The sequence below is a fragment of the Dermochelys coriacea genome, chromosome 1, assembly GCF_009764565.3.
Source record: "Dermochelys coriacea isolate rDerCor1 chromosome 1, rDerCor1.pri.v4, whole genome shotgun sequence".
In the NCBI taxonomy this organism is placed as follows: domain Eukaryota; kingdom Metazoa; phylum Chordata; order Testudines; family Dermochelyidae; genus Dermochelys; species Dermochelys coriacea.
Genome location: NC_050068.2, coordinates 2,583,063 through 2,609,716, shown reverse-complemented (window position 1 = coordinate 2,609,716; position 26,654 = coordinate 2,583,063). Strand labels below are relative to the sequence as shown.

The 26,654-nt window shown below is 51.8% G+C and overlaps 2 protein-coding genes across 2 annotated transcripts; both read left to right on the top strand.

Annotated features, from left to right (window-relative positions):
- The first annotated feature begins 8,389 nt into the window (after positions 1-8,389).
- LOC119843772 (ubiquilin-1-like) lies at positions 8,390-16,532 on the top strand. The gene is given in 3 exon segments (XM_038373615.2): positions 8,390-8,516; positions 14,973-16,485; positions 16,487-16,532. Coding segments are annotated over 3 exon segments (1,686 nt in total).
- A 4,112-nt stretch (positions 16,533-20,644) lies between these two features.
- Positions 20,645-22,507, top strand: LOC119843612 (ubiquilin-1-like). The gene has a single exon (XM_043503972.1). The coding sequence runs from the start codon at positions 20,705-20,707 to the stop codon at positions 22,505-22,507; it is 1,803 nt and encodes a 600-aa protein (XP_043359907.1). The 5' UTR covers positions 20,645-20,704.
- Positions 22,508-26,654: the final 4,147 nt, after the last annotated feature.

The window sequence follows — 26,654 nt, the reverse complement described above, 5'->3', positions numbered from 1 at the left end:
GGGGGCACCACGCTCGAGCGTAATATATTAAACACAGACTGGAAACTCTGCAGATCTGAACCTGGTTTTTGGTGCCTCAGCCTAAAAACTTGAACCGTATGTGACCGATCAGGTATAATTCGCAACAGCTCCCTTGCAGGACAATGGCTGTTTATGGGCTATTTGACACCCTGTATGAGCATTGGTCACTTTACTTGCTGTTACCTCTAGGGAGCTTGTCATAAATATAAAGTGAAGGGTGACAATCTTTCTGTATGCAGTGCTATAAAATCCCTCCTGGCAAAAAGAGGCAAAACCCTTTCACCTGTAAAGGGTTAAGAAGCTAGGATAACCTCGCTGGCACCTGACCAAAATGACCAATGAGGAGACAAGATACTTTCAAAGCTGGAGGGGGCGGGAAACAAAGGGTCTGTCTGTCTGTATGAAGAAAAGGAGTACTTGTGGCACCTTAGAGACTAACAAATTTATGAGAGCATAAGCTTTCGTGAGCTACAGCTCACTTATTCGGATGCATTTGGTGGAAAAAACAGAGGAGAGATTTATATACACACACACAGAGAACATGAAACAATGGGTTTATCATACACACTGTAAGGAGAGTGATCACTTAAGATAAGCCATCACCAACAGCAGGGGGGGGAAGGAGGAAAACCTTTCATGGTGACAAGCAGGTAGGCTAATTCCAGCAGTTAACAAGAATATCAGAGGAACAGTGGGGGGTGGGGTGGGAGGGAGAAATACCATGGGGAAATAGTTTTACTTTGTGTAATGACTCATCCATTCCCAGTCTCTATTCAAGCCTAAGTTAATTGTATCCAGTTTGCAAATTAATTCCAATTCAGCAGTCTCTCGTTGGAGTCTGTTTTTGAAGCTTTTTTGTTGAAGGATAGCCACTCTTAGGTCTGTGATCGAGTGACCAGAGAGATTGAAGTGTTCTCCGACTGGTTTTTGAATGTTATAATTCTTGACGTCTGATTTGTGTCCATTCATTCTTTTACGTAGAGACTGTCCAGTTTGGCCAATGTACATGGCAGAGGGGCATTGCTGGCACATGATGGCATATATCACATTGGTAGATGCGCAGGTGAACGAGCCTCTGATAGTCTGGCTGATGTGATTAGGCCCTATGATGGTATCCCCTGAATAGATATGTGGACAGAGTTGGCAACGGGCTTTGTTGCAAGGATAGGTTCCTGGGTTAGTGGTTCTGTTGTGTGGTGTGTGGTTGCTGTTGAGTATTTGCTTCAGATTGGGGGGCTGTCTGTAAGCAAGGACTGGTCTGTCTCCCAAGATCTGTGAGAGTGATGGGTCGTCCTTCAGGATAGGTTGTAGATCCTTGATGATGCGTTGGAGAGGTTTTAGTTGGGGGCTGAAGGTGATGACTAGTGGCGTTCTGTTGTTTTCTTTGTTGGGCCTGTCCTGTAGTAGGTGACTTCTGGGTACTCTTCTGGCTCTGTCAATCTGTTTCTTCACTTCAGCAGGTGGGTATTGTAGTTGTAGGAATGCATGATAGAGATCTTGTAGGTGTTTGTCTCTGTCTGAGGGGTTGGAGCAAATGCGGTTATATCGTAGCGCTTGGCTGTAGACAATGGATCGAGTGGTATGATCTGGATGAAAGCTAGAGGCATGTAGGTAGGAATAGCGGTCAGTAGGTTTCCGATATAGGGTGGTGTTTATGTGACCATCGCTTATTAGCACCGTAGTGTCCAGGAAGTGGATCTCTTGTGTGGACTGGTCCAGGCTGAGGTTGATGGTGGGATGGAAATTGTTGAAATCATGGTGGAATTCCTCAAGAGCTTCTTTTCCATGGGTCCAGATGATGAAAACTATTTCCCCATGGTATTTCTCCCTCCCACCCCACCCCCACTGTTCCTCTGATATTCTTGTTAACTGCTGGAATTAGCCTACCTTGCTTGTCACCATGAAAGGTTTTCCTCCTTTCCCCCCCCGCTGTTGGTGATGGCTTATCTTAAGTGATCACTCTCCTTACAGTGTGTATGATAAACCCATTGTTTCATGTTCTCTGTGTGTGTGTATATAAATCTCTCCTCTGCTTTTTCCACCAAATGCATCCGATGAAGTGAGCTGTAGCTCACGAAAGCTTATGCTCTACTAAATTTGTTAGTCTCTAAGGTGCCACAAGTACTCCTTTTCTTTTTGCGAATACAGACTAACACGGCTGATACTCTGAAACCTGTTTTGTTTAAATGGCTGAGAAAATTAGCTGTGCTGAATGAAATGGATATTCTTGTTTTTGTGTCCTTTTGTAACTTCACGTTTTGCCTAGAGGGATTCTCTATGTTTTGGATCTGATTACCCTGTAAGGTATTTACCATCCTGATTTTACAGAGGTGATTCTTTTACTTTTCTTTAATTAAAATTATTCTTTTAAGATCCTGATGGCTTTTTCATTGTTCTTAAGATCCAAGGGTTTACGGGTCTGTGTTCACCTATGCAAATTGGTGAGGATTTTTATCAAGCCTTCCCCAGGAAAGGGGGTGTAGGGATTGGTGGGATATTCTGGGGGGAAAGATATTTCCAAGTGGGCTCTCTCCCTGTTCTTTGTGTAACACTTTGGTGGTGGCAGCATAAGGTCCAAGGACAAAAGGTAAAAGTTTGTACCTTGGGGAAGTTTTAACCTAAGCTGGTAAAAATAAGCTTAGGGGGTCTTTCATGCAGGTCCCCATGTCTGTACTCTAGAGTTCAGAGTGGGGAAGGAACCTTGCAGAGCTAATAACTGGCTGATTCCCCAACTTACAGCATGTTTTAGTGACAACCTTTAGTGACAACACAATTCTCATAACTTCATATGCCCAAAAGATGTACATAGTTAGGTAGAACAGTGGGTTTCAGCAGTTCATAACCTTTCCCTTGATAGCTCGCATTGCATGATTTTTAGGGAAGATCAAAATTAAATATAAATTAGGAATATGGGTGACACAGGATGCTCCCTTAAGGTATAAAACTCCACAAAATCCACACAGGCTGTGAATCAGGACTGGGACTCAGGACAAATGGGTTTTATCCCCAAGCTCTGCCACCAGTCTCCTGTAAAACTTTGGGCAAGTTACCTCACCACCCTGTGCCTCAGTTTCCCCATCTGTAAAATGGGAATAATGATACTGACATTCTTTATAGACTGCTTTGAGATCCAATGATGAAAGAGCTCAATATTATTATTTAATCTTTTTTTCACTGGGGCCCAAAGGCCTGTGTCAGGCACCTCACAAACTGAGACATGATCCCTGCACTGAGGAACTTACAAACTAGGCTTGACATCGCGCCAAGGCCGAGGAGAATCTGACCCAGGAAGCCGACCCATTGCTGGCTTCACATCCCCATTATTCTCAGATTCATTAATTCCGAGGCCAGAAGGCACCATTGTGTTCATCCAGTCTGATCCCCTCCATCGCAGAGGCTAGAGGCCTGCCCTCAAATAATTCCCAGAGCAGAGTTTTTAGAAAAAAAAACATACCATCTTTATTAAACAATGGTCAGTGATGGAGAAACCACCACAACCCTTGTAAATTGTTCCAACAGCTAATTCCCCTCCCTGTTAGAAATCTACACTTTATCTGAATGTGTCTAGCTTCCATTTCCAGCCAGTGCATCGTGCGACACCTTTCTCTGCAAGGGACAAGAGCCCATTGTTAAACATTTGTTCCCTGTGTAGGTACTTACAGACTGTGAACAGACTTAATTTTCTCTTTGTTAAACTAAACAGCTTGGGCTCTTTGAGCCTCTCACTATCAGGCAGGGTTTCTAATCCTTTACTCATTCCTGTGGCTCTTCGCTGAGTCCTTTCGGGGAGCAGGGAGTTGGGGCTGCCAAGGCCATTGCTGCTCACCAAGATGTCATCGGTGATGTCACAGTCGGCCCAGCCGGGGAGCAGTGCGGCAAACCCCTGCAGAAGCGGGAGGGGCAGGAGGGAGCTGGTGCCTTGGAAGTGGAGAAGTGGGGGCTGGGATGCATGATTTGGGCCTGGATTCCGACATTACGCAGGGCAGGCGGAGGTCGGGTCCCTTCTCCTGCTTCCCCACCCATAAATCGGTGATTACGGCAGCAAGAACAATACTACGAATATCACCACAGTGAAGCAAACCCAGTGTCCACGGCTCTCCAGCTCTCCTCGGCTCTCCCTGAGCCTCACTAAGCATGGCGGACAGCGGAAAGAACACCATCGCCTGCCCAGTCATCGCCGCCAACCCCCGCATCATCCGAGTCATGGTGGAAACCCCCCCCCGTTGAGGGAGGAATTTGTGGGGAAGCCAAAGGGACCTGCACCCCGACTCCACAGTCAGTCGTGACTCTCAGCCAGTGTGTAAAACAGAAGGTTTATTTCTTGAAGGAACAGAGTGTAGAACAGAACTTGTTAGCCCAACATCTGTGACTTTCAGCAAAGTCCATCTTGGGGGCACCCCATCCCCTAGCCTGGACTCCCCTCTCTCTGGGTGCCCCACAGCAGACTGCCCAGCTTCCGTGGTCCAACCTCCAACATGCCTGTTGCTCCTCCTCCTGGTCTTTTTCTCGCTTCCCAGTCAAAGTGTCACCTGGTTGCATCCCCCTCCTGGGTCTCAGATGATGAAAGGCACCGGCCATTGCTTATGTGCAGGCAGCTGGAGCTGCCTCACCTGGCCCTGAGGGCCTCAGCAAAAGTCACACACCCTTATTCCCACCACCTAGGCATTTGTACTGCATTCAGAGAAACTGAGGCACACACAGGATTACTGTAAAACCATAAGACTAAAATAAGGTCATGTACAACATAATAAGGAGGAAAAACCCACTTTGTCAGAGGTGTTCTAGTGCCTGAGGGCCCTGTAAACCGACAGAAAAGACCTGTGGTCCCTGACACCCAGGCAGTAATGGAGACAGAGACACACAGGCCCATGGCAGCCTTCTCTCCTGGCACCCTTTACTATTGCTGCTGATCAAGTCTGCGCTGAGAAGACAAATTCTCTGACTCAGCTCCTCGCTGACAGAAGCAATCAGGACAGCCCAGCTGTTGGCTCTGGTCAGCACCTCTGACTGGGCCATTAAAAATCTGGACAGCAGTGCAGCGGGGTTAAGGCAGGCTCCGTGCCTACCTTGGCTCGGCGGGGCTTCCAGAAGCAGCCAGCATGTCCAGCCACAGGTGGAGGGGTGGCCAGGGGGCTCCCCGCACTCTCCCTACCCTGAGCACCAGCCCCACAGCTCCCATTGGCCTGGAACCATGGCCAATGGGATCTGAGAGGGTGGTGCCTTTGGACTGGGGCAGCACAAACCGTGCAGCACTCCCTGGCTGCGCCTCCACCTAGGAGCTAGAGAGACATGCCAGCCGCTTCCAGGAGCCGTCTGAGGTAAGCACTGCCTACACCCTGAAACTTGTCTGGTACCCGAATCCCTACCTCAGCCCAGAGCACCCTCCCATACTCCAAACCCCTCATTCTTGGCCCCACCCCAGAGCCTGAACCCCCAGCCAGAGCCCTCACCTCCTCCTGCACCTCCAACCCCCTGCCATGCCTGGTGAAAATGAACAAGTGAGCAAGGGTGGGGGAGAGTGAGCAACAGAGGGAGCAGGGATGGAGGGAGTGGGGGGAGGGGCCTCGGAGAAGGGGAGGGGCAGGGGAGGGGCAAGAGTGTTCAGTTCTCTGCAATCGGAAAGTTGACAACCTCATCCGCCGCTCCTGTTTGGACGCTGAGCTTGAGTCATCCAGGGTCTGGTTTTTCACAGCTGCTGAGCACCCGCCACTCCGATGGCAGAGAGTGGGAGCTGCGAGTGCTCAGCACCGCTTGAAATCATGGCTGAGGGGTGTCCCAGGTTGGGGGCTGGAAAAAAGAGGCATCCCAAATCAGCAGCTCACTTTTGGAAAATGCCAACTCCATTTGTGGTTAAACGTCATTGCTCACAGTACATAGGACCTGTGCAGCAGGTCAACTTTGCACCTTGGTAAAGGAACATGGGAACCATCAGATTGGATCAGAGCCTGGTCCATCTCGCCCAGTAGCCTGTCTGCAACAGTGGCCAGCACCAGATGCTTCAGAAGAACCTATGAGAATCTCTCATGAGGGGGATATGGGATAATCTTTCTCTAATACCTTGCATCCCATCCTTATCTCTAACAGAAATTGGCTTAAATCCTGAGCCATGGGGGTCACTCTCCCTTCCAAAATGTGTGTGGTCATTAACTCTGGTAACTCTGGGTATTTTTGACACCCAGATAAATGTTCAAGTCCTTTTTGAATCTGGCTAAGGTCTTGGCCTCAAGAAAACCTTGCAGCACTGAGTTCCACAGTCTATTTTACTTGTTTTGTGGGAAAGTATTTCCGTGTTTTTATTTGCCACTTTCCTTCCATGCCCCTTGTTCTGGTGTAAGCTCCTGATTTCCCCCTCTCTCTTCCACCTACTGCCTACATATACATATACAGCAAGACAAGGTGGGGGAGGTGATATCTTTTATTGGACCAACTTCTGGTGAGTAGAGCAACAAGCTTTCAAGCTACTTAGAGGAGTTCTTCAGGTGTGGGAAAGGTACTCAGCATGTCCCAGCTATAACAAGGTGGAACAGATAGTTTAGCGTGAGTACAGGTTTCAGAGTAGCAGCCGTGTTAGTCTGTATTCGCAAAAAGAAAAGAAGTACTTGTGGCACCTTAGAGACTAACAAATTTATTAGAGCATAAGCTTTCGTGAGCTACAGCTCACTTCATCGGATGCATTTGGTGGAAAAAACAGAGGAGAGATTTTTCCACCAAATGCATCCGATGAAGTGAGCTGTAGCTCACGAAAGCTTATGCTCTAATAAATTTGTTAGTCTCTAAGGTGCCACAAGTACTCCTTTTCTTTTAGCATGAGTAGTTCACACCTGTTGAAAGGGACGATTCAAGGTGTACAGGCCAACAGAAGTTGGTCCAGTAAAAGATACTCCCTTCCCCACCTTGGCTCTCTAAGATCCCAGGACTGATGGAGCTACAACGACACAGCACACACACATATAGGTTTTCAGGATGGTTGGACGAAGTGAGATGAAAGGCAGTCTATATAAAAACTACTGTGATGGCTCTCAAGCCTCCCAGGACTGTGAGTCACCTCGTTACCCCCTGAATCAGTGATGGGGTACTCTCCTCAACAGCCCTGTCTTGGCCTTGCTTGGAAACAGGAGGTGCACAACCCTCTCTGAACCACTGTGAATTGGTACCCTTTGATATCCTGCCCCTGACACTGGCTCCTCACAGACAGACAGATTGTCTGCCCCAAAAGGAGCAGCATATCACAGCTTACCAGTTTCAATGTAAATCACCACTACTGTATTACACATGACACTTGTGAGCACTCTTAATGAAACAGAAGTTGGTTTATTTAAGAAGAAAGGAGAGTTAACTAGAAACAAGAGAGTCGGGGAAACAAATGGTTACAATATAACATCACAAAATTAGGTCAATAGAACCCTTTCCTACGTAATAAATTAGGTTCCAACCCCCACCCCCCCAAGTTTACTCTGTTGCAGAGATGGCTGGATTCATAAAAAACAGAAACCAATTTTTCATGAGAACGTCCCTGCATCACAAGATGGCTCCTCAGTGAAAGGATCCAAAGGGCCTCTCCCCACTCTGTGTTATCCTGAAACAGGCTTTTGTCTCTGTTCATAGGCAGGGCAACCCCATCTGTTGTAATGTTCCTTCATTTACCTCTATATGGTGTTTATTGTTTGCAGTTGACTCTGATGGTTCTCTATTGATCACCTTGGGATGCAGCAAGGCTGGAGAACTGAGCCTGGCGTTACATCCCTGGCTAACCAGGGTGGGGTGATGATGCCCTCCTGGAGTGGCCATCACCAAGACACGCTGCCCCGGTGACTAACTTAGACTCTAAGTCCATAAAGCACACTGTAAATATCAATATGTTACCTGGATATGCCTTTTGCAATGGTTTATGAAGCTTGACAAGTTACTAGCTTTCTGAACACACCTTACATGCTACTCTTTATTGGTAAATATTTCATAAGACTTGTCTGTGGTTTAGTGAGTTTGTCAAGCCTGAGATGAGAGTTGTTTGCAAAGAACAGGGAATTCTTTGCCAGGGCCTCAGTGTCACAAGGATCTTTCTAAATAACATACAAAAGGAGAAAGGATCAGATCAAACAAGTGAGAGGAGGAAAGGGTTAATTCTCTGCTGCTCTTCACCACTTGAGCCAGTCTCCGAGGCCAGGTCCCTGGGGCTCTGGGCTGGCTCTGAGCCCCCCCTGGGATTCACAGGGCAGCAGGATAAATATCCCTGTACCTCAGCCCCGGTCAGTGCGGATTCCCTGCTGCTTGTAGCTCCCCGACAGGGTCACAGATGGAAATTTCTCCTCCCCAGCTGAGGCCGGAGCCTGGTGAGTCCTTTGCATGGAATGAATCTGTGAAGGGGCGAATGGAAACACATGAAAGCTCTGAAATGTCTGAGCTGGGGTTGTATAGAAGTGGGGGGGAGGGCGTAACTCTAACTGCCAGGGCAGGAGGGGAGCCGGGGCACAGAGATAACGCTCCTGTGACTGCACTGTGGTTCGGTGTTAGGCAGAGGTTGCAGGGTTACCCTGATCCAGTCCCACGGAAGTCACTGGGGGTCTTGCTGTTGAACTCAGTGGGCCCTGGACTGGGCCATTCTTGATTACGTGACTGTGCAGAATAAACCTCATGGGAAACCTACTCAGGCCCTGTGATATTCTACATCCCAAATCTCGAGGCCTTCACTCAGGCAACACTTCCATTAACGCCATAAGGACCCCAGGACTGGGTCTGTTCCAGTTGGCAAAAATTAGCTGGTTTCAAGGAACATTAGCTGTGAATGTCCGAACTGTAGAATCCAGGTGCAACCGATTATAAGGGCTGCTTTGATACCAATGTTCCACCTACTTCGGGTGACCATATCTCCCTACGCTGAACGCGGGACGCCTGGTAAAATTACTTGTATTCAAGCAGGTTCCACATTAATCAATCAGAACTATGCAGTACAACCTTTCAAATTAACATCAAATAGACTGAGTCCCCGTTAAAAAATGTACAGCATCGTTGGATTCTTTTTCATATAATCATAGAATATCAGGGTTGGAAGGGACCTCAGGAGGTATCTAGTCCAACCCCCTGCTCAAAGCAGGACCAATCCCCAACTAAATCATCCCAGCCAGGGCTTTGTCAAGCCTGACCTTAAAAACTTAAAAAGTTTTTATTTACCTTCTTCTCTTTAAGCTTTAGGGTTCACACAGGGAGGGATGACACACACACCTCCGCTCCGCCAGCGCCAATCCCAGTCTGACATGGCTGTAGCAGCCCTGCCCACGGCCCCACATCTTACTATGCAGAGCAGGGAGGCGGAGCGGAGCGGGGAGGTGAGGGAGCGGAGGTGATTGTGCCCTGGCTGGAGGGACTGGGGAGCCCCCCCAACCCGCTGCTTATGCCTGCCGGCATGGGGCTGCAACGTCCAGCTCTGGAGGGCAGCGCCAAGCCCCCGGGCGTGCTCGTGGGGAAGGAGAGCCAGGAGGCAGAGCTGTTTGGTGCCCCCCACGCAGCTCCAGGCCCCTCTGCTTACTCAGCAGCGACAGCCAGGCTGGGTACCGCCTCAGCAGCATGACGTGGTCCGACCCGCGTGGACCATGTGAGCCCTGGGGTCAGCGCCAACATCCTACCTATGCCAAGGCCTCTGGCACGGGGCAGCCCTAGGGAGACACAGCCCAGCTCATTCCATGGCCGGCCTGGTGAGTAACTGAGTACATGAGTAGGGAATGGTGTTATTTCACTAACTACAAATTCTCTGGTTTTAGAGTAGCAGCTGTGTTAGTCTGTATTGGCAAAAAGAAAAGGAGGACTTGTGGCACCTTAGAGACTAACAAATTTATTTGAGCATAAGCTTTCGTGAGCTACAGCTCACTTCATTGGATACATTCAGTAGAAAATACAGTGGGGAGATTTATATACATAGAGAACATGAAACGATGCGTGCCCGGCTCTGCAGCACCTGGGCCTGAGCTACTCCAATGTCCCAAACCACTTCTTTCTTCACAGAGGGCTGGTCACCTCCTCCCCATGCTGTGCTGCCCAGTGCAGTAGTCTGGGAGCTGACCTTGTTCATGAAGACAGAAGCAAAAAAACCATTGAGTACATTAGCTTTTTCCACATCCTCTGTCACTAGGTTGCCTCCCTCATTCAGTAAGGGGCCCACACTTTCCTTGACTTTCTTCTTGTTGCTAACATACCTGAAGAAACCCTTCTTGTTACTCTTAACATCTCTTGCTAGCTGCACCTCCAGGTGTGATTTGGCCTTCCTGATTTCACTCCTGCATGCCCAAGCAATATTTTTATACTCTTCCCTGGTCATCTGTCCAATCTTCAACGTCTTGTAAGCATCTTTTTTGTGTTTAAGATCAGCAAGGGTTTCATTGTTAAGCCAAGCTGGTCGCCTGCCATATTTGCTATTCCTTCTACACATCGGGATGGTTTGTCCCTGTAACCTCAATAAGGATTCTTTAAAGTATAACCAACTCTCCTGGACTCCTTTCCCCCTCATGTTATTGTCCCAGGGGATCCTGCCCATCGGTTCCCTGAGAGAGTCAAAGTCTACTTTTCTGAAGTCCAGGGTCCGTATTCTGCTGCTCTCCTTTCTTCCCTGTGTCAGGATCCTGAATTCAACCATCTCATGGTCTCTGCCTCCCAGGTTCCCATCCACTTTTGCTTCCCCTACTAATTCTTCCCAGTTTGTGAGCAGCACATCAAGAAGAGCTCTGCCCCTAGTTGGTTCCTCCAGCACATGCACCAGGAAATTGTCCCCTACACTTTCCAAAAATTTCCTGGATTGTCTTTGCACTGCTGTATTACTCTCCCAGCAGATATCAGGGTGATTGAAATCTCCCATGAGAACCAGGGCCTGCCATCTAGTAACTTCCATGAGTTGCCGGAAAAAGCCTCGTCCTCGTCATCCCCCTGGTCCGGTGGTCTATAGCAGACTCCCACCATGACATCACCCTTGTTGCTCACGCTTCTAAACTTAATCCAGAGACTCTCAGGTTTTTCTGCAGTTTCATAGGAGAGCTCTGAGCAGTCATACTGCTTCCTTACATACATTGCAACTCCCCCACCTTTTCTGCCCTGCCAGTCCTTCCTGAACAGTTTATATCCATCCATGACCATACTCCAGTCATGTGAGTTATCCCACCAAGACTCTGTTATTCCAGTCACATCATATTAATTAACCGATGGTATGTATTAATACCTGGGAGGAGGGGGGACAAACAGCTGTGCATATCTCTCTATCAGTGTTATAGAGGGTGAACAATTTATGAGTTTACCCTGTATAATCTTTATACAGGGTAAAAAGGATTTATTTATGGTTTGGACCCTATTGGGAGTTGGGCATCTGAATGTCAAAGACAGGAACACTTCTGTAAGCTGCTTTCAGTTAATGCCTACAGCTGTTAGGGGTCTGGGTTTGCAGCAGGCTAGCGGGTCTGGCTCAAACCAGGCAACACACTGAAGTCCCAAGCTGGGAGGGCAGGGAAAGCAGGGGCTGAAGTAGTCTTGGCACATCAGTTGGCAGCACCAAGGGGGTTTCTGTGATCCGACCTGTCACAATGTGTAGTCAGGATTATTTATTCCAGTGTGCATCATTGTGCACTTATCAATGCCTCGCTCTATCCTCTTTGGAGCCCCCATTCAGGTAGTTAAAAGCAGCATGCAGAGAAAACAATGTCAGCCCCGTATTTGCCTGGGAGCAGGGCCCTGCCTCTTGCTCACCGTCTGACTTTGCTTCATAGCAGCGAAGTGTTGACCACTACTTTAGTTCAGGCATCAGGCCTCCTACCAGGCCTCTGATACAGGGCTTATGTTTCATCCCCTCTTCCTACTTCACCCCTTCTTTCCTGTCTTTTCACCCAGTTACTGACCCATGAGAGGACCGTCCCTCTTACCCCAGGACAGGTTACTTTGCTGAACAGTCTTTGATGAGGGACCTTTCTGAATGTCCAAGTGCACTATAGCCACTGGACCACCCTGCTCCACAGATTTCTTGACCCCCTCAAAGCATTCAAGAGCTTGGCGAGGCAGGATTTCCCTTTGGAAAGCTGTGCAAACTCTTCCCCAACCCATTGTGTTTATCTTTTAAGACAGGGATGGGCAAACTTTATGTCCCGAGGTCCACATCTGGATGGGGAAATTGTATGGATGTAGGGCTGAGGCAGGGGGTTGGGATGTGGGACAGAGTGTGGGAGGGGGTGCAGTGTGCAGGAAAGGGCTCAGGGCAAGGGGTGGGGTTCAGGAGGGGTGTGGGGTGCAGGAGGGGCTCAGGGCAGGGGGTTGGGATGCAGGAGGGGGTGCAGGGTGCAGGAGGGGGATCAGGGCAGGGGATTGGGGTGCAGGGGGTGTTCAAGACAGAGGGCTGGGGTGCAGGAAGTGTGTGGGGTGCAGCAGGAGGCTCAGGGCAGGATGTTGGGGTTCAGGGGGATTCAAGGCAGGGGGTTGAGTTGCAGGAGAGGTGCAAGGTGCAGCAGGGGGCTCAGGGCAGGGGGTTGGGGGGCTCAGGGCAGGGGGTGCAGAGCATGGGAGAGGTTCGGGGTGTGGGCTCCAACCTGGCGCTACTTACCTCGAGTGGCTCCAGGGTGGCAGTGGCGTGCAGTGGGGCTAAGGCAGGCTCCCTGCTCCCTGCCTGTCCTGGCCCCGCGCCACTTCCGGAAGTGTCCAGCATGTCCAGCACTGCTTCCTGGGGGTTAGGTGGGGCAGATGGCTGTGCTGTGTGCTGCCGTCATCTGCGGGTACCACTCCCGAAGCTGCCAGTGGCCATAGTTCCCCATTCCTGGCTAATGGGCGGTGCCTGCAGGCGAGGGCAGCACACAGAGCCCTCTGCCTCCCCCTCCCCAAGGGCCGCAGGGATGTGATGTTGGCCACCTCCGGAAACAGCACGGGGCCAGGACAGGCAGAGAGCCTGCCTTAGCCCCGCTGCCCCACGGGGCTAGCAATCCCGTGGACTGGATTGAAAGCCCTGACGGGCCGTAGTTTGCCCTCCCCTGTTTTAAGGCCATTGGAGATATTTGCGACATGTGCCATTGTAGGCAATCTCATCATACCATCCCCTCCATCAGTGTATCCATGTCACTTTGCCAATGAGGGAATTGAGGAGCACACCGCACTGAGATGGTAAGATAGACTTCGCTGTGGGGGCAGAGCGGAGCCAAGAGAGGCTGATGGCTCAGCAGGGGTGTGTGTGTGTGTCCCGGCCAGGGGCTGCCCACTCTGCGAGAGGAGCCAGGCTGAGGAGTGGAGGCCGGGCAGGGGCAGGTTTGTACCTCAGTGAAATGGAAGTTCACAACCATTTAATTTTCCCCATTTTTCCAGTAGCTTCTGGTGAGGACAGGGGTCCCTCTGGCTCTTTGAGGAAGGAGGGAGGCAGAGAGTTAGTTACAGACCCCATTACACACCAGCTTTAGGTTAGCCGCCCCCTGCTCCTGTTGTACACCACCAAAGAACAAGAGAAAATGGTTCCTTTCTTTCATCCTAGGCCAGTCCTGTAACCCTAGGGCAAAGTGTCTGCATGGCAGGGAGATGTAGCCCCTGGATGACATCCACACAGGCTGGGAATCGGGACTCGGACTCAGGAGATCTGGGTTCTATCCCCAAGCTGTGCCACCAGCCTGCCAGAGAATCTTGGGCAAGTCATGTCATCTCCCTGTGCCTCAGTTTCCCCATCTGTAAAATGGGAATAATGATACTGATCTCCTTTGTAGAGTGCTTTGAGATCCACTGATGACACAGTTCAAAATTATTATTTAATCTTGTTTCCATTTCGCCCAAAGGCCTGTGCCAGGCATCTCCCAAACTAGCAAACGGAGACATGATCCCTGCCCCGAGGAGTTTACAAACTAGGCTAGACATAAGCAGGGGGAAACAAGGCTGTTCATGCCCCAGCTGTGCCGTCGTTCTGCAGCGTGAAGGACAGCAGGTGTGGAGCAGAGGTGAAGCAGGGCCCTGGGCTTTGATTCTGACCCTGCACCGCTGTCCTTGCTTTCAGTGGAGCTATTCCTCATCCGCGCCAAGACAGAGGAGAATCTGACCCTGAGAGCTGGCCTACCCCGGCTTCACATCCCTATTATTCGCAGATTCTTTAATTCCAAGGCCAGAAGGGACCATTGTGTTCATCCAGTCTGACCCCCTGCATCACACAGGCCAGGGAACTGCCCCAGAATAATTCCTAGAGCAGATCTCCGAGGAAAACATCCCATCTTGATTGAACAACAGTCAGTGATGGACAATCCACCACAACCCTTGTAAATTGTTCCAACGGTTAATTATGCTCCCAGTTAAAAATGTCTGAATGTGTCTAACTTCAACTTCCAGCCATTGGATCACGTCAGACCTTTCTCGGCTAGACTGAAGAGCCCATTGTTAAACGTTTGTTCCTTGTGCAGGTACTTACAGACTGTGATCAAGTCACCCCTTAATTTCCTCTTTGTTAAACTAAACAGATTGGGCTTGTTGAGCCTCTCACTATCAGGCAGGGTTTCTAATCCTTTAACCATTCCCGTGGCTCCTCTCGGAGCCCTCTCCAATGGATCAGCATCTCTCTTGGGTCTATCCATTTCGGGGAGCAGGGAGTTGGGGCTGCCAAGGCCATTGCTGCTCACCAAGATGTCATTGGTGATGTCACAGTCGGCCCAGCCGGGGAGCAGTGCGGCAAACCCCTGCACAAGCAGGAGGGGCAGGAGGGAGCTGGTGCCCTGGGAGTAGAGAAGTGGGGGCTGGGATGCATGATTTGGGCCTGGATTCTGATATTACGCAGGGCAGGGGGAGGTGGGTTCCCTTCTCCTGCTTCCCCACCCATAAATCGGTGATTACGGCAGCAAGAACAATACTACGAATATCACCACAGTGAAGCAAACCCAGTGTCCACGGCTCTCCAGCTCTCCTCGGCTCTCCCTGAGCCTCACTAAGCATGGCGGACAGCGGAGAGAACACCATCGCCTGCCCAGTCATCGCCGCCAACCCCCGCATCATCCGAGTCACGGTGAAAACCCCTCAGGTGAAGGAGGAGTTTGTGGTGTCGGAGAACAGCACCATCAAGCAGTTCAAGGAGGAGATCTCCAAGCACTTCAACTGCCAGACCAGCCAGCTGGTGTTGGTGTTTGTTGGGAGGATTTTGAAAGACCAGGACACGCTCAGGCAGCGGGGGATCCAGGATGGGATCACTGTCCACCTTGTCATCAGGACTCAGAAGAGACCCCAGGACAATCCGCTTCCTCACGTGTACGTGGCCAGGAACGTTGCTCCCCCCCCAGCGCCGTCCGGCATCACCCCCGCCCACAGCAGCGCCTTCGATCCAAGCATGTGGGGCCTGGGTGTGAACGTCTCCAGCACGGAACTGCAGAGCCCAATGCAGCTTCTGGCCAGCTCCGAGATGATGGCCCGGAAGGTGGAGAACCCGTTTATCCAGAGCATGCTTTCCAACCCCGACTTTATGAGGCAGCTGATCATGGCCCACCCGCAGATGCAGCAGCTAGCCCAACAAATCCCAGAGATCAGCCGCATTCTCAACAATGCAGACATCATGAGGGAGATGCTGGACATTGTTCGGAACCCAGAAATGATGCAGGAGATGAGGAGTCAAGACCGAGCCTTGAGCAACCTGGAAAACATCCCAGGCGGGGACAATGCCCTGCGGTGCGCCTTTGCCGAGCCCCAGGAACCAGTGCTGAGTGCCGCCCAGGAGCAGTTTGGAAACCTTCCCTTTGCTATGCTGGTGAGGAATCCCTCCTTGGAGGGTGTGGGCGGCCAGCCGTCTTGCATAGCTCACAGAGACCTGTTGGCTCCTCCCTCCGTCTCCCAGAGCGCCACTAGCGTCTGCACCAACAGCACCTGCGGGGACCTGGACAGTGGGGTCACCAACCCTCACGGGGGGAGCTCTTCTGTGCCCAGACTGTTCACTGCAGGGGGGATTCAGAGCCTGGTGCAGCAGATCACCGAGAACCCCCAGCTGATCGTGAACCTGTGCGCGTCCTACACCAAGTGCATGATGCTGTCGCTGATACAGAACGCTCAGCTGGCAGCGCAGCCCAGCTTCTCGGCCGAGAGCCCCCAGCACCAAGAAGCAGTGACCCAGCAGCTGCCCAATGTCTTTCAGCAGATCCAGAACCCTGAGATGTTGGTGGCCATGTCCAACCCGAAAGCCATGCAAGCTTGGCTGCAGATTGAGCAGGGGCTGCAGACCCTGGCAGCAGAGGCCCCTGTCCTTCTGCCGTGGTTTACCCTCCGCTTGTGGGGACTGGGAAATTCTGGGAGCTCTGTAAGTGCAAAAGGCCCCAGCCCTGCACCCAGTGAAATATCACACCTAGCGCCGGCGGCGTCTGAGCCGGGACACCAACATCTAAACATGCTGCGGATGCTGAAAGTTCTTCCTGGAACGAATCCTCAGCACTTACAAGCACCAGAAATCAAATTTCAGGAAGAACTGGAGTAGCTGGAATCAATGGGCTCCTTGAACCGTGACGGGAATGGACATAGCAACCGGAGAAGATATCAGCACAACCGTGGGAAGATAGAAACATCCAGCCGACCCGTCCTAGCTCCATGTCTGTTACGTGTTCACTTGGATTTCAGTCTTATAAACAAAAGCCAATAATGGTGCACCTTTTTGTGGGCAGCTGTCATTTTCTTGTCAGAGGCCGGAAGTCAGTAGCTTTTGCCTAAAGATGTTGCATGTTTCAGCCTTATGATAACGGGCAATTACCCAGCAGCTGTCCTTTAGGGAGTTTGAGATAATTAATTAGGAGCTTCACTACATCTCTGTGAAGTAAATATTATTTAGAGCTGGGCAAATATTCTGCCTATCTCCCTGGGCCCGGATGAGTGCAGTATTTGATTGACTGACACGCAGTCAAGAATTGATCCTCACACCACCCCTGTGAGCTAAGGGTATGGCGACAAAAAAGTCTCTGAGCCCAAGTCATGCAGGACTCATGCTGTATGGCTAAACATAGCAGTGGAAACATTCGGGCTGAGTCAGTTGTCCCGGACTCTGAGACGCACTGCCGTGGGGGGTGTGTGTGTGTGTGTGTTTTTGCTGTGTATTTGCACACTTAGACTGTGTTATTATCCCCATGGTGTAGATGAGGGACCTGAAGTACAAAGAGATTGCTTCATCTAAATTACACATGGCTTCTGTGCGAGGCCTGGAACAGAACCAGATCTTCTAAGTCCCAGTCCAATAGTTGTGACTATAGTTGTGAAGCTGTAACCACAGTGGCTGGCTGTGTTTGCGCCATTTTTCATTCACTGTTCAGCGCACATTAGTGAACTTGTGTTTTGTTCACAAGGATGTTTACAGAGGAGATTTTTATTGGTGTAAATATCAGTATTTGTCAGTGATGAAGTGTTGGAAGCGCTAGCCTTATGTCATCCAGTCAGGAAGCAGAAACCATGCCATGTTCCTTAGCTGCTCAACTAGCAAACCTTGACTATCAAACCTAAACACTTTGCAAACAAGTCAAAGGCCAAAACATGGTCATAAATGCTCTTTGTCTAACAACCATGGATGATGAAAAAAATTAGGAATGTTACAATTGGTGTGGGGACAAATTGCAGACCGAGAAGGGTTAAATTTGAGGAACAAATTGTTCTCAGTGATCAATTCAAGCAGTTTTATTAATATTTACCAAATGCACACAGGGGCTGTACCAGTGCAGTATCTGAGCATACTTTACAGGTGGGGAGACTGAGGCACGGGTAGGTGAAGTGACTTGTGCCAGGCCTCATGAGTAGCAAAGGTGGGAGTGCAATCCAGGTTTACTCCTCTTTGCTCTACAATGGGAACGAGCATCCATTTCCTAGCTGGGTGCAGAGGGGTTTGTCTTTCTTAACCGTTCTCAAATGCATTTCCTTTGTAAACACTGATCTCACAGGCATGTAACAGCATGGCGACTCGAAACAGTCAGGACCAAATTCTTTATGGGGGCAAACCATCCTGAGAGCCATGGAGTTACACCTCGGATTAATGCAGCCCAGTACGCCCTTGTATCTACACCGAGGGCGGTGGTGGTATTCCGATGGAGGGCAGCTGGTCTCTCTGTCATCTTTCATCAGCAGGTAGGCTCATAGGAAATCACCTCGTCTCCCTCCTGGAGGAATGGGTGAGCTGACCACCCTCTTGTTCTGGGAGAGCGGGACCCAGAAACACCAGCCCAGAAGGGCCCAGCTGGACACTCTGCATGGCCAGGCCAGAAAGCCCACCCCGTGATTCCTCCATTGCACCCCATCAGTTAAAATGTGACTACTGGATTGAATCACCTACCATGCCCTGTGGGGTGGAGTTGCTTCTAAGTGCTAAGGGGCCAGAGCAGTGGGACCAACAGAAGGTGTTTCGGGGTCCTGTTGCTCGTCACTGGAGGAGCAGGCCTGTCTCATGGGGCGCAGAGGGACATGGGAGGTAGCAGGCCTCCCCACTGGAGAGCTGAGAGAGGGGAGGGCCAGCTGGGTGTCTGAGAAGACAGATCCTGCAAGGAGGAGAGCTGCACGTCCCATGGGAAGATGACCGGCAGCGTGGCGAGAAGTGGGACACAAGGACATGGTGTGGGTGCGGGGACAGGGGATGGATGGTGCCCTGCAATCAAGAACAAGAGCCTCTGCAGCCCCACTGCTGCCGGGTGGTGGGAGGGGGGCAAGGATGTTTGCCAGGGGGATATGTTTTGCCCAGAGGGAGCAGCTGGGCAGGGAAGGGGCCAAAACGCTGTCTCCATTGAGAAGTCGGGTAGGAGGATAACACGGGGAGGCCAGGCACGGGCCAGTTCACGCTCCATGCTAGCCCACTGTTTCTCAAATGCGGCCACCGTGGCCTCAAGTGCCACCGGGGAGTTCCCTGCAGCCAGGATGACTTCCTCAGTGGTGATGGGGGCGGGAGGTGGCAAAGCATCGGACCCTCTCCTTCCCTCCCTGTTGCTCCTGGATGCACTGCCCTGCACAGCCCCTGGAGACGGGGGAGGGTGGGCACAACGCTGCGGGAGCGCGGTGAGTTTTCCACCAGACCGGGGGGGCTTCATGGGGCTCGGACTTCAGCCCTGGGGTGGCTGTGCGGTGGGAACTAAGGGAGCCTGGCTGCAGACGAGGGCTCCAGCCATGGGGCTTCAGACGCCAGCCCCTGGCCGCGCAGTTGTAGGCTCCGATCTCTGGCTCTGGCCACATGGCGCCAACCCCCAATCCCACTGGCAGCCGCGGGCCCCTGGTGCTGACCCACTTCCGTGCACCCTGACCCCCAGCCCAAGTCACTGATCCTGGGTGCCATCCCCAGGCTCCAACCCTGAGCTCCAGCGGCTGCCAGCCCCTGGGTGCAGATCCCCGGCAACTGACCTTGAGCTCCAGCGGGTGCTGGGTCTGGATGCTGACCCCGGCCCTGGCCATGCGGTAGCAGGCGCAGACCCCAAGTGCCATCCCCAAACCCTGGTGGCAGTCAAATCCCGGCCTCACGCTCTGACCCCCAGCCCTCACTGCTGACCCCAGGCACCACTACTGGATGTTGACCCTGGGTTCCAGCAGGTGCTGGCCACGGGTGCTGATCCTCAGCCCCGGTCACACGGCAGCAGGCACCAACCCCAGGCTCCGACGGATGCTGGCCCAGGACACTGATTTCTAGCCCCGGCTGTGCGGCAACTGGTGCGGACCCCAAACGCCGACCCTCCACCCCAGTCACACAGGAGCAGGTGCCAGCTCTTGGTGCCAACCCCCGGCTGAGTGGCAGTGGGTGCTGATCCCCGGCCCTGGGTGCCAATCCCCGGCCCTGACCACGCAACTGCAGGCACCAACTCTGGTCTCCAGTGGGTGTTGGCCCACGGTGCTGACTCCAGCCCCAGGCACCAACCCACATCTCCAACCATGTGGTGGTAGTGGTGGGGCCCCCCCATCCATTGTCCCTGGCCCCCGCTCACCCCCCTGCATCCCTCCATCCAAATCTTAACTTGCCAGGACTTGCTGTGAAAAGTGATATTAACAAACATACAGATATCACTTTTCACAGTAATATTTTTATTACTGAGTCTGCAAAAAAAAACCTACATAAATTACAATGATCTGGATGTGGATATGTGCTATTTATTCGTTTTTCCTAAAGTTAATGAAATATTTCAGGGAAAAGTGTCAGTGTGGCCAACAGCGAGAGTTGGTGGCCGCACTCTGAGGCCACCACAACTTTTGTTGTGAGAACCCCTGTGCTAGCCCAAGGTAGCCCCCAGACACCATGAGTACGGGGCACTGTGTACATGGGCGCTGGACAGGCTGATGGAGGGAAGGATGGACCAGGATATGGTGATCCCGGGACAGTTTTCAAGGGAAGTGCCAGCCACCAACGCCTTGTCTGCTTACTGTGATGTCAGCAGTGATGTCACAGTGCCCCGGGGCAGGCAGGGTGGAAATTCTGCATGGGCAGGGAGCATCAGCAGCAGAAAGACCATGAGGGAACCTGCCAGGTGGTGAGTGACCGGAGGAGCAGGCCAACATCGGGTTGGTGTGCGCGCTCTGGCTTTGGCTTCCAGCAGTAACACGGGGAGAGCAGGCCAGTTCCCCCTTCCCACCGCTCCGCCCCGGAAGCCCGTCACGATAGCAGCAAGAACGACTGCTGCCGTACATCAGCCAAAAGGAATTGTCCTCCGTCACGTCCCATCTCCTTCCCCTGGCGCCTCCGCTCACTGAGGAAGGACCAACGCGGAGCTCCTGGATCCCGGTCACCATGTCCGAAAACCGACGAGCCCCCGGCGCCAACCAGGCAGCCATCACCGCCGAGTCTGGCGGCATCCTCAAGGTGACGGTGAAGACCCTCAAGCAGAAGGAGCAGTTTGAGGTAGCAGAGAGCAGCACCATCCGGGCGTTTAAGGAGGAGGTCGCCAAGCGCTTCAAGACTCCCTCTGACCTGCTGGTGCTAATATTTGCTGGGAAGATCCTAAAGGATCAGGACACACTGATCCAGCATGGGGTCCGGAGTGGATTCAGCATCCACCTTGTCATCCGGTCCCAAAAGAGGCCCCAGGACCACCCGACTGAGCCGACAAACACTGCCACCCCACCCATGCCGTCCACAAACAGCAGCGCTTCTAACCTGCTTGCCTGTGGGCAGTGCCCGGCTCTGCAGCACCTGGGCCTGAGCTACTCCAATGTGTCCGAGCTGCAGGGGCGCTTAGAAGAGCTGGTGGCCTCCAGCCAGGAGTCAGTGGCCCAGATCATGGAAATCCTCTTGTTTGAGATCATCAGTTCGGACCTGGATCTGAACACCATCAACAGCAACCCATTCCTCTTGGGCTTCCTTGTCGGGGTGACAGGCATGAGCGTGCTGGGTCTGGACCCAACCGACGTGACGGATTTAACGAGCGAGGCCTCAGAGGCCAATGGTTCCATCCAGGACTTGATGAGCGAGGTGGCACAGAATCCCTTGGTGCAGAATATCCTCACCAACACGGACCTGGTCCAGGAGATCCTTCTCTCCAACCCGCAGATGCAGCAGCTGGCTGAGCAAAACCCCGAGATTAATCACATTCTCCGCAACCCAGATTTCATCCGGGAAATGATTGAGGTCTCCAGCAGCCCGGCAATGCTGCAAGAAATTATCAGGAACCACGACCGAGCCTTGAGCAACCTGGAGAGCACCCCGGGTGGATACAGTGCCCTGCAGCAGCTGTACAGCGAGATAGAGGAACCGATGATGAATGCTGTGCAAGCCCAGTTTGGGAGCAACCCATCTGCATCATGGGAGAATAACCCACCCTTGGGTGGGGCCAGTCCACCAGCCCGCATGGAAAACAGAGACCCTTTACCAAACCCTTGGGCCACTTGGACGAATAGGGCCGGTGATATTGGGAATAACCATGGTAGCAATCGTACCAGCCATAGCACAGGGCACAGCTTTATTGTACTAAATTTTGGGCCTGGAGCAGGCCCTGGGTTTGCCAACACAGGAAGAATTCAGAGTATGGTTCAGCAGCTAACAGGAAACCCAGAGTTCATGCAGAACATGGAGTGTGTGTTGTCCAATCCCAACGGCCCAGCACAGATGCTGCTGAATAATACCCACCTCTCCAATGATGGGCGTTCTCGGCCTCAAGGCGAAAGGACACACCAGGTACCCCCAGAGCTGGAGAGCACTGAAATCGCCCCCTTACTGACCAGCCCTAGAGCCATGCAGGCTTTGTTACAGATCCAACTGGGCTTGCAGATGCTCTCAGCTGAGGTCCCAGATTTTATCCTAGGGCTGGGGGACCGGGACGTGGAACTGGAGCTGGAAAGCATGGAAGGGTCCGTGCCCAGCAGCGAGTCCGAGGAGGATGTCAGTCTAGCATCAGAAAAGGATGACCCTGAAAGCGAAGAGTGCATGGATCAGCAGATGCCAGATATCAGATTTGAGCGACAAATGGAGCAGCTCGGAACAATGGGCTTCCAGGACCGGGAAGCGAATTTACAGGCTCTGATCGACACAGAAGGGGAAATCAATGCAGCCATTGAGATGCTAACAAAGTCCCAGCCATCAAGCAAGATATTGTAACGTGTTCATTTTGCCTGATGTAATCCTGTCTTGTTACATACTAAAAACAGCTTGGTGCATATTAAGGTCGCATGCAGTGCTTGCTTCCTAAGTGCTCCCTCCATGTTACAGAGGTAAACTGAGGGTGGGGGGTCCCAGAGCACGGGTCCCAGCCCAAGCCTAAATGTCTACGCAGCAGTTTGTAGCTCTGCAGTCCAAGCCCGAGCCAGCTGACCGGGGTCAGCCGTGGCTGTGCCACGAGGTGTTTATCCCTGTGTAGATATATTCTAAGTGACTTGACCCAGGTCATCCAGAAAGTCTGTGGCAGGGCCAGGAATTTGACCCAAATCTCCTGAGTCACCTAGTCCAGCTCATGAATTGCACCCTTCCTTCAATTGGCTTGGCAGGGAGTGTGATTTTGAACCCTGGATTTGCTGTCACAGTTGTGTGACTTGTTTCTGTGTGACATACAGTGCCAGGATTAGGAAGCCAGGGTCGCAGCCTCCAAGTTAAGTTTGCAAACAAGCTTCCAGTGTCAGTCATCTCTCAGCCCCGCAGCCCTGTACAGCTTATAGCCACTCCCGCCCCAAACACTTCTGCCTCCCAGGCCAGATGGGAGAGATAGGGCTCCGGCCGCATCTCAGTTCCTCATGTCTCCTTAGTCCCAGGTTGGAGACAGCGGCTCTAAATTTCTCAGTCCAGGCTCCAAGAGACTTGGATTGACAGGGCATCTGGGTGTAGTGTGGAGACTGCACTGCTTGTGTTGCTTTGTGGGTTTTCTTAGTTGGTTTGTGGGATTTCTGACAATGGGCATGAGAGACACAAAGTGCCTAGCCAAGGCTCCCAATGTCTGTTGCATATATGTCAAAATACAGCCATGAGACCTGATTTCTTCTAGGCCCCAGAGCAATCCGGTGTCATGCAAATGGCCACACTGGGTCAGAGCAATAGTCCATCTAGCCCAGTATCCTGTCTTCTGACAGGGGCTAGTGCCAGGTGCTTCAGAGGGAATGATCAGAACAGGGCAGTTACCGTGTGATCTATCCCCTGTCATCCAGTCCCAGCTTCTGGCATTCAGAGTCTTAGGGAAATCCAGAGCATGGGGCTGCATCCCTGCCCATCCTGGCCAATAGCCATTGATGGACCTGTCCTCTATGAATTTATGTAATCCTTTTTTGAACTCAGTTATTCTTTTGGCCTTCACAACATCCCCTGGCAAGGAGTTCCACAGGTTTGTTGCCGGCACAGAGTGCCGATCAGTAGTGGGATCGTGCCTGTGAATAGCCACTGCAGCGTAGTCTGGGCAAGACAGTGAGACATGAAAGGAGGGAGTTGTACGGCTTCTAGGAGCCGGAGAATTTGGGGTCCATGCTTGACCGGGGAGCCTTGGGCTGTCAGCATTCCCCTTTGCTTCCATAGGCCAGCATGAGCATGTAGCACTCTAAAAGTATATTTTGAATCGGTAAAAATTTTGACCCTGTTTCCTTTTGACAGTTCAAGTGCACGAGTCAGGGCTACTAGTTCGGCAAGCTGGGAAGAGGTCCCGGCGGCCAAACCCTTGGCCTCCACAGTATTATGGAGGGTCACAACAGCATAACCCGCCCTCCTTTGCCCATCTATCACAGTACTGCTACCATCCGTGTACCACTCATAATCCTCATTTGGGAGTGGTCGATTCTTTAAGTCCTGGCTGGAGTATTGGGCATCTATGATATCCAAACAGTCGTGTTCCTGTTCCTCTATTTCTGGCAAAAGGGTGGCTGGGTTAAGGGAGGGGCAAGGCTGCAGGGTGACTTCGGGGTTCTCTAAAAGCTTAGCCTGATACCGAGCTATCCGAGCCTGGGTGAGCCAGAGACCACCCTTAGCTTCCAGCAGGGCCCGGACCATATGCGGAGTATACACTTGCACGACCCCCCCAATGCTAGCTTCTCAGCTTCCTCAAGTACGAGGGCAGTGGCCGCGACTGCCCGTAAACATGCCAGCCACTCCTTTGCAAGTTGATCAAGTTGTTTGGAAAAATAAGCCACGGGACATTTCCAGGTCCCCAACAATTGGGTTAGCACTCCCAGGGCTAACCCTTTCCGTTCATGTACGTACAATTGAAACGACTTAGAGACATCCAGCAGACCCAGGGCTGGAGCTTCCATCATCTTCCTTTTTAAAATTTTAAATGCCTTGTCAGCTTCTGGGGACCAGTGAAAGGGGTCATGATCCATTCCCTTAATGCAGTCGTACAACAGTTTAGCCCACAGTCCAAACTCTGGGATCCATATCCTGCAAAAGCCCGCCATACACAGAAATGCCCTGAGCCGTTTACGATTACTTGGGGTAGGAACTTGGCATATAGCTTCCTTTCGTTTGAAAGCTGGTGCTCCCCTTGCCGTATGTGGAACTCTAGGTACCATACTTCTAGGAGGCCGATTTGAGCCTTACTCTGTGCTACCCGATATCCTCGGAGTCCAACAAAATTTAGGAGGCTCACGGTGGCTTTAAGGCAAGGGGTTAGGCCCACAGTGGCAATTAACAGGTCATCTACATATTGCAGGAGGGCCTCCTCCTTATTGTCCCACTCCTCCAGGTCCCTGGCCAGAGCCTGGCCAAAGAGGGTGGGGGAATTTTTAAATCCCTGGGCCAACATTGTCCAGCAAAGTTGCTTTTTAACCCTCCTTTTGACACTCAAGAAGAAGATTTCCTGAGATGGGATGTCAACTGGAATGGTAAAGAAAGCGACTTTCAGATCGAGAACCGAAAAATGGGTATATTGTCCCCCTATAGAAGCCAATAGTGTATACGGGTTCAGGACAAGAGGGTGCAGAGTCTTAACCCGTTCATTAACCACCCTTAAGTCCTGCACCAGTCAATACGTGCCATCAGGCTTTCGTACAGGCAGGATGGGAGTGTTCCAAGCTGACTGGCATTCTCGAAGGATGCCGTACATTAGGAACTGATCTATAGTCTCCTGCAGACCTTCTCTGGCTTTCCTCTTGATTGGATACTGTTTGACTTGCACCGGGCCTTTCCCTGGGATGAGCTGAACATTAACGGGGGTTTGATGGGTGGCCTTCCCTGGCACCCCTGATGCCCACACTAGGGGGTATACCTGGTCCTCCCATTGGCTCCATTCTGGGGCTTGCATAACTGAGGGCTCAACTGCAAGGGTCATGATCCATGTATTCTCGGGGGGTAAGGTAAAGGTTATTTCGTCTTGAGTAAAATGCAGGGTGGCACCTAGGCAACAAAGCAGCTCCCATCCCAGCAGAGGCGTCGGGCACTCGGGGAGGTAAAGTAGCTTGTGAGATATAGTCCTGTTTCTCAAAGCGCATTCCGCTGGGGCATACACTGGGCACTTGGTGCCTCTGCCTGTGGCAGCCACCACAGTAAGGGAGTCTGCTACCGGCAACTGAAGGGGTCGGTTTACGGCAGTTTGTGCCGCTCCAGAGTCCACTAAAAAATCTATTTCCGAACTTCCCACCCGCATCTTTACTCGGGGTTCCGGGGGCAGGGCGGTCCATCCCCCCTGACACCCCTATTCCTGTTCCGCCATTGCCATCATAGGGGCACATTCCTTCACTGGGCATTCATTTTTCCAGTGTCCTTCCTGCCGGCATAAGGCACACTGGTTGCGACCCAGTCGTCTCTCCTGCAGGCCCGGACGTCCGCGTCCATGGCCCCTTCCCCCCCGGCCACTTTCACCATCTCGTGGCCTTCCCTTTGTACTGGCCTGTACCACCGCCACCATCATTCTAACTTGCTTTTTCTCCTTTTCTGCCTCTCTCAGACTATAAGCTCGGTTTGCGGTCTCTAAAATTTGTGCTATGGTCATGCCCATTAAGTCTTCCTTTTTCTGCAACTTAATGTCGGGGGCTGCCCAGCTGGTAAAAATACCCTTTATAATTGCCTCGGTTGCCTGGTCATTGGGGTTTGCATTAGTATTTTGCTGAATGCCATCCCGAATGTGCTGTAAAAAGGCAACCGGACTTTGCTTTGGTTCTTGTATTATTTCATACGGTTTTGCCCAATTGTTGTGTCGGACAGCTGAGTATCAGAGTCCATGCAAAAGTAACTTCTTACAGGAGGTGAGATGGATGTAGTCCAAGTGGTCATTCGGGTTCCTCCTGGGATCTAGCAGAGGGACCATCTCTGCGGCGTCAGGGACGTTAGTTAGTTA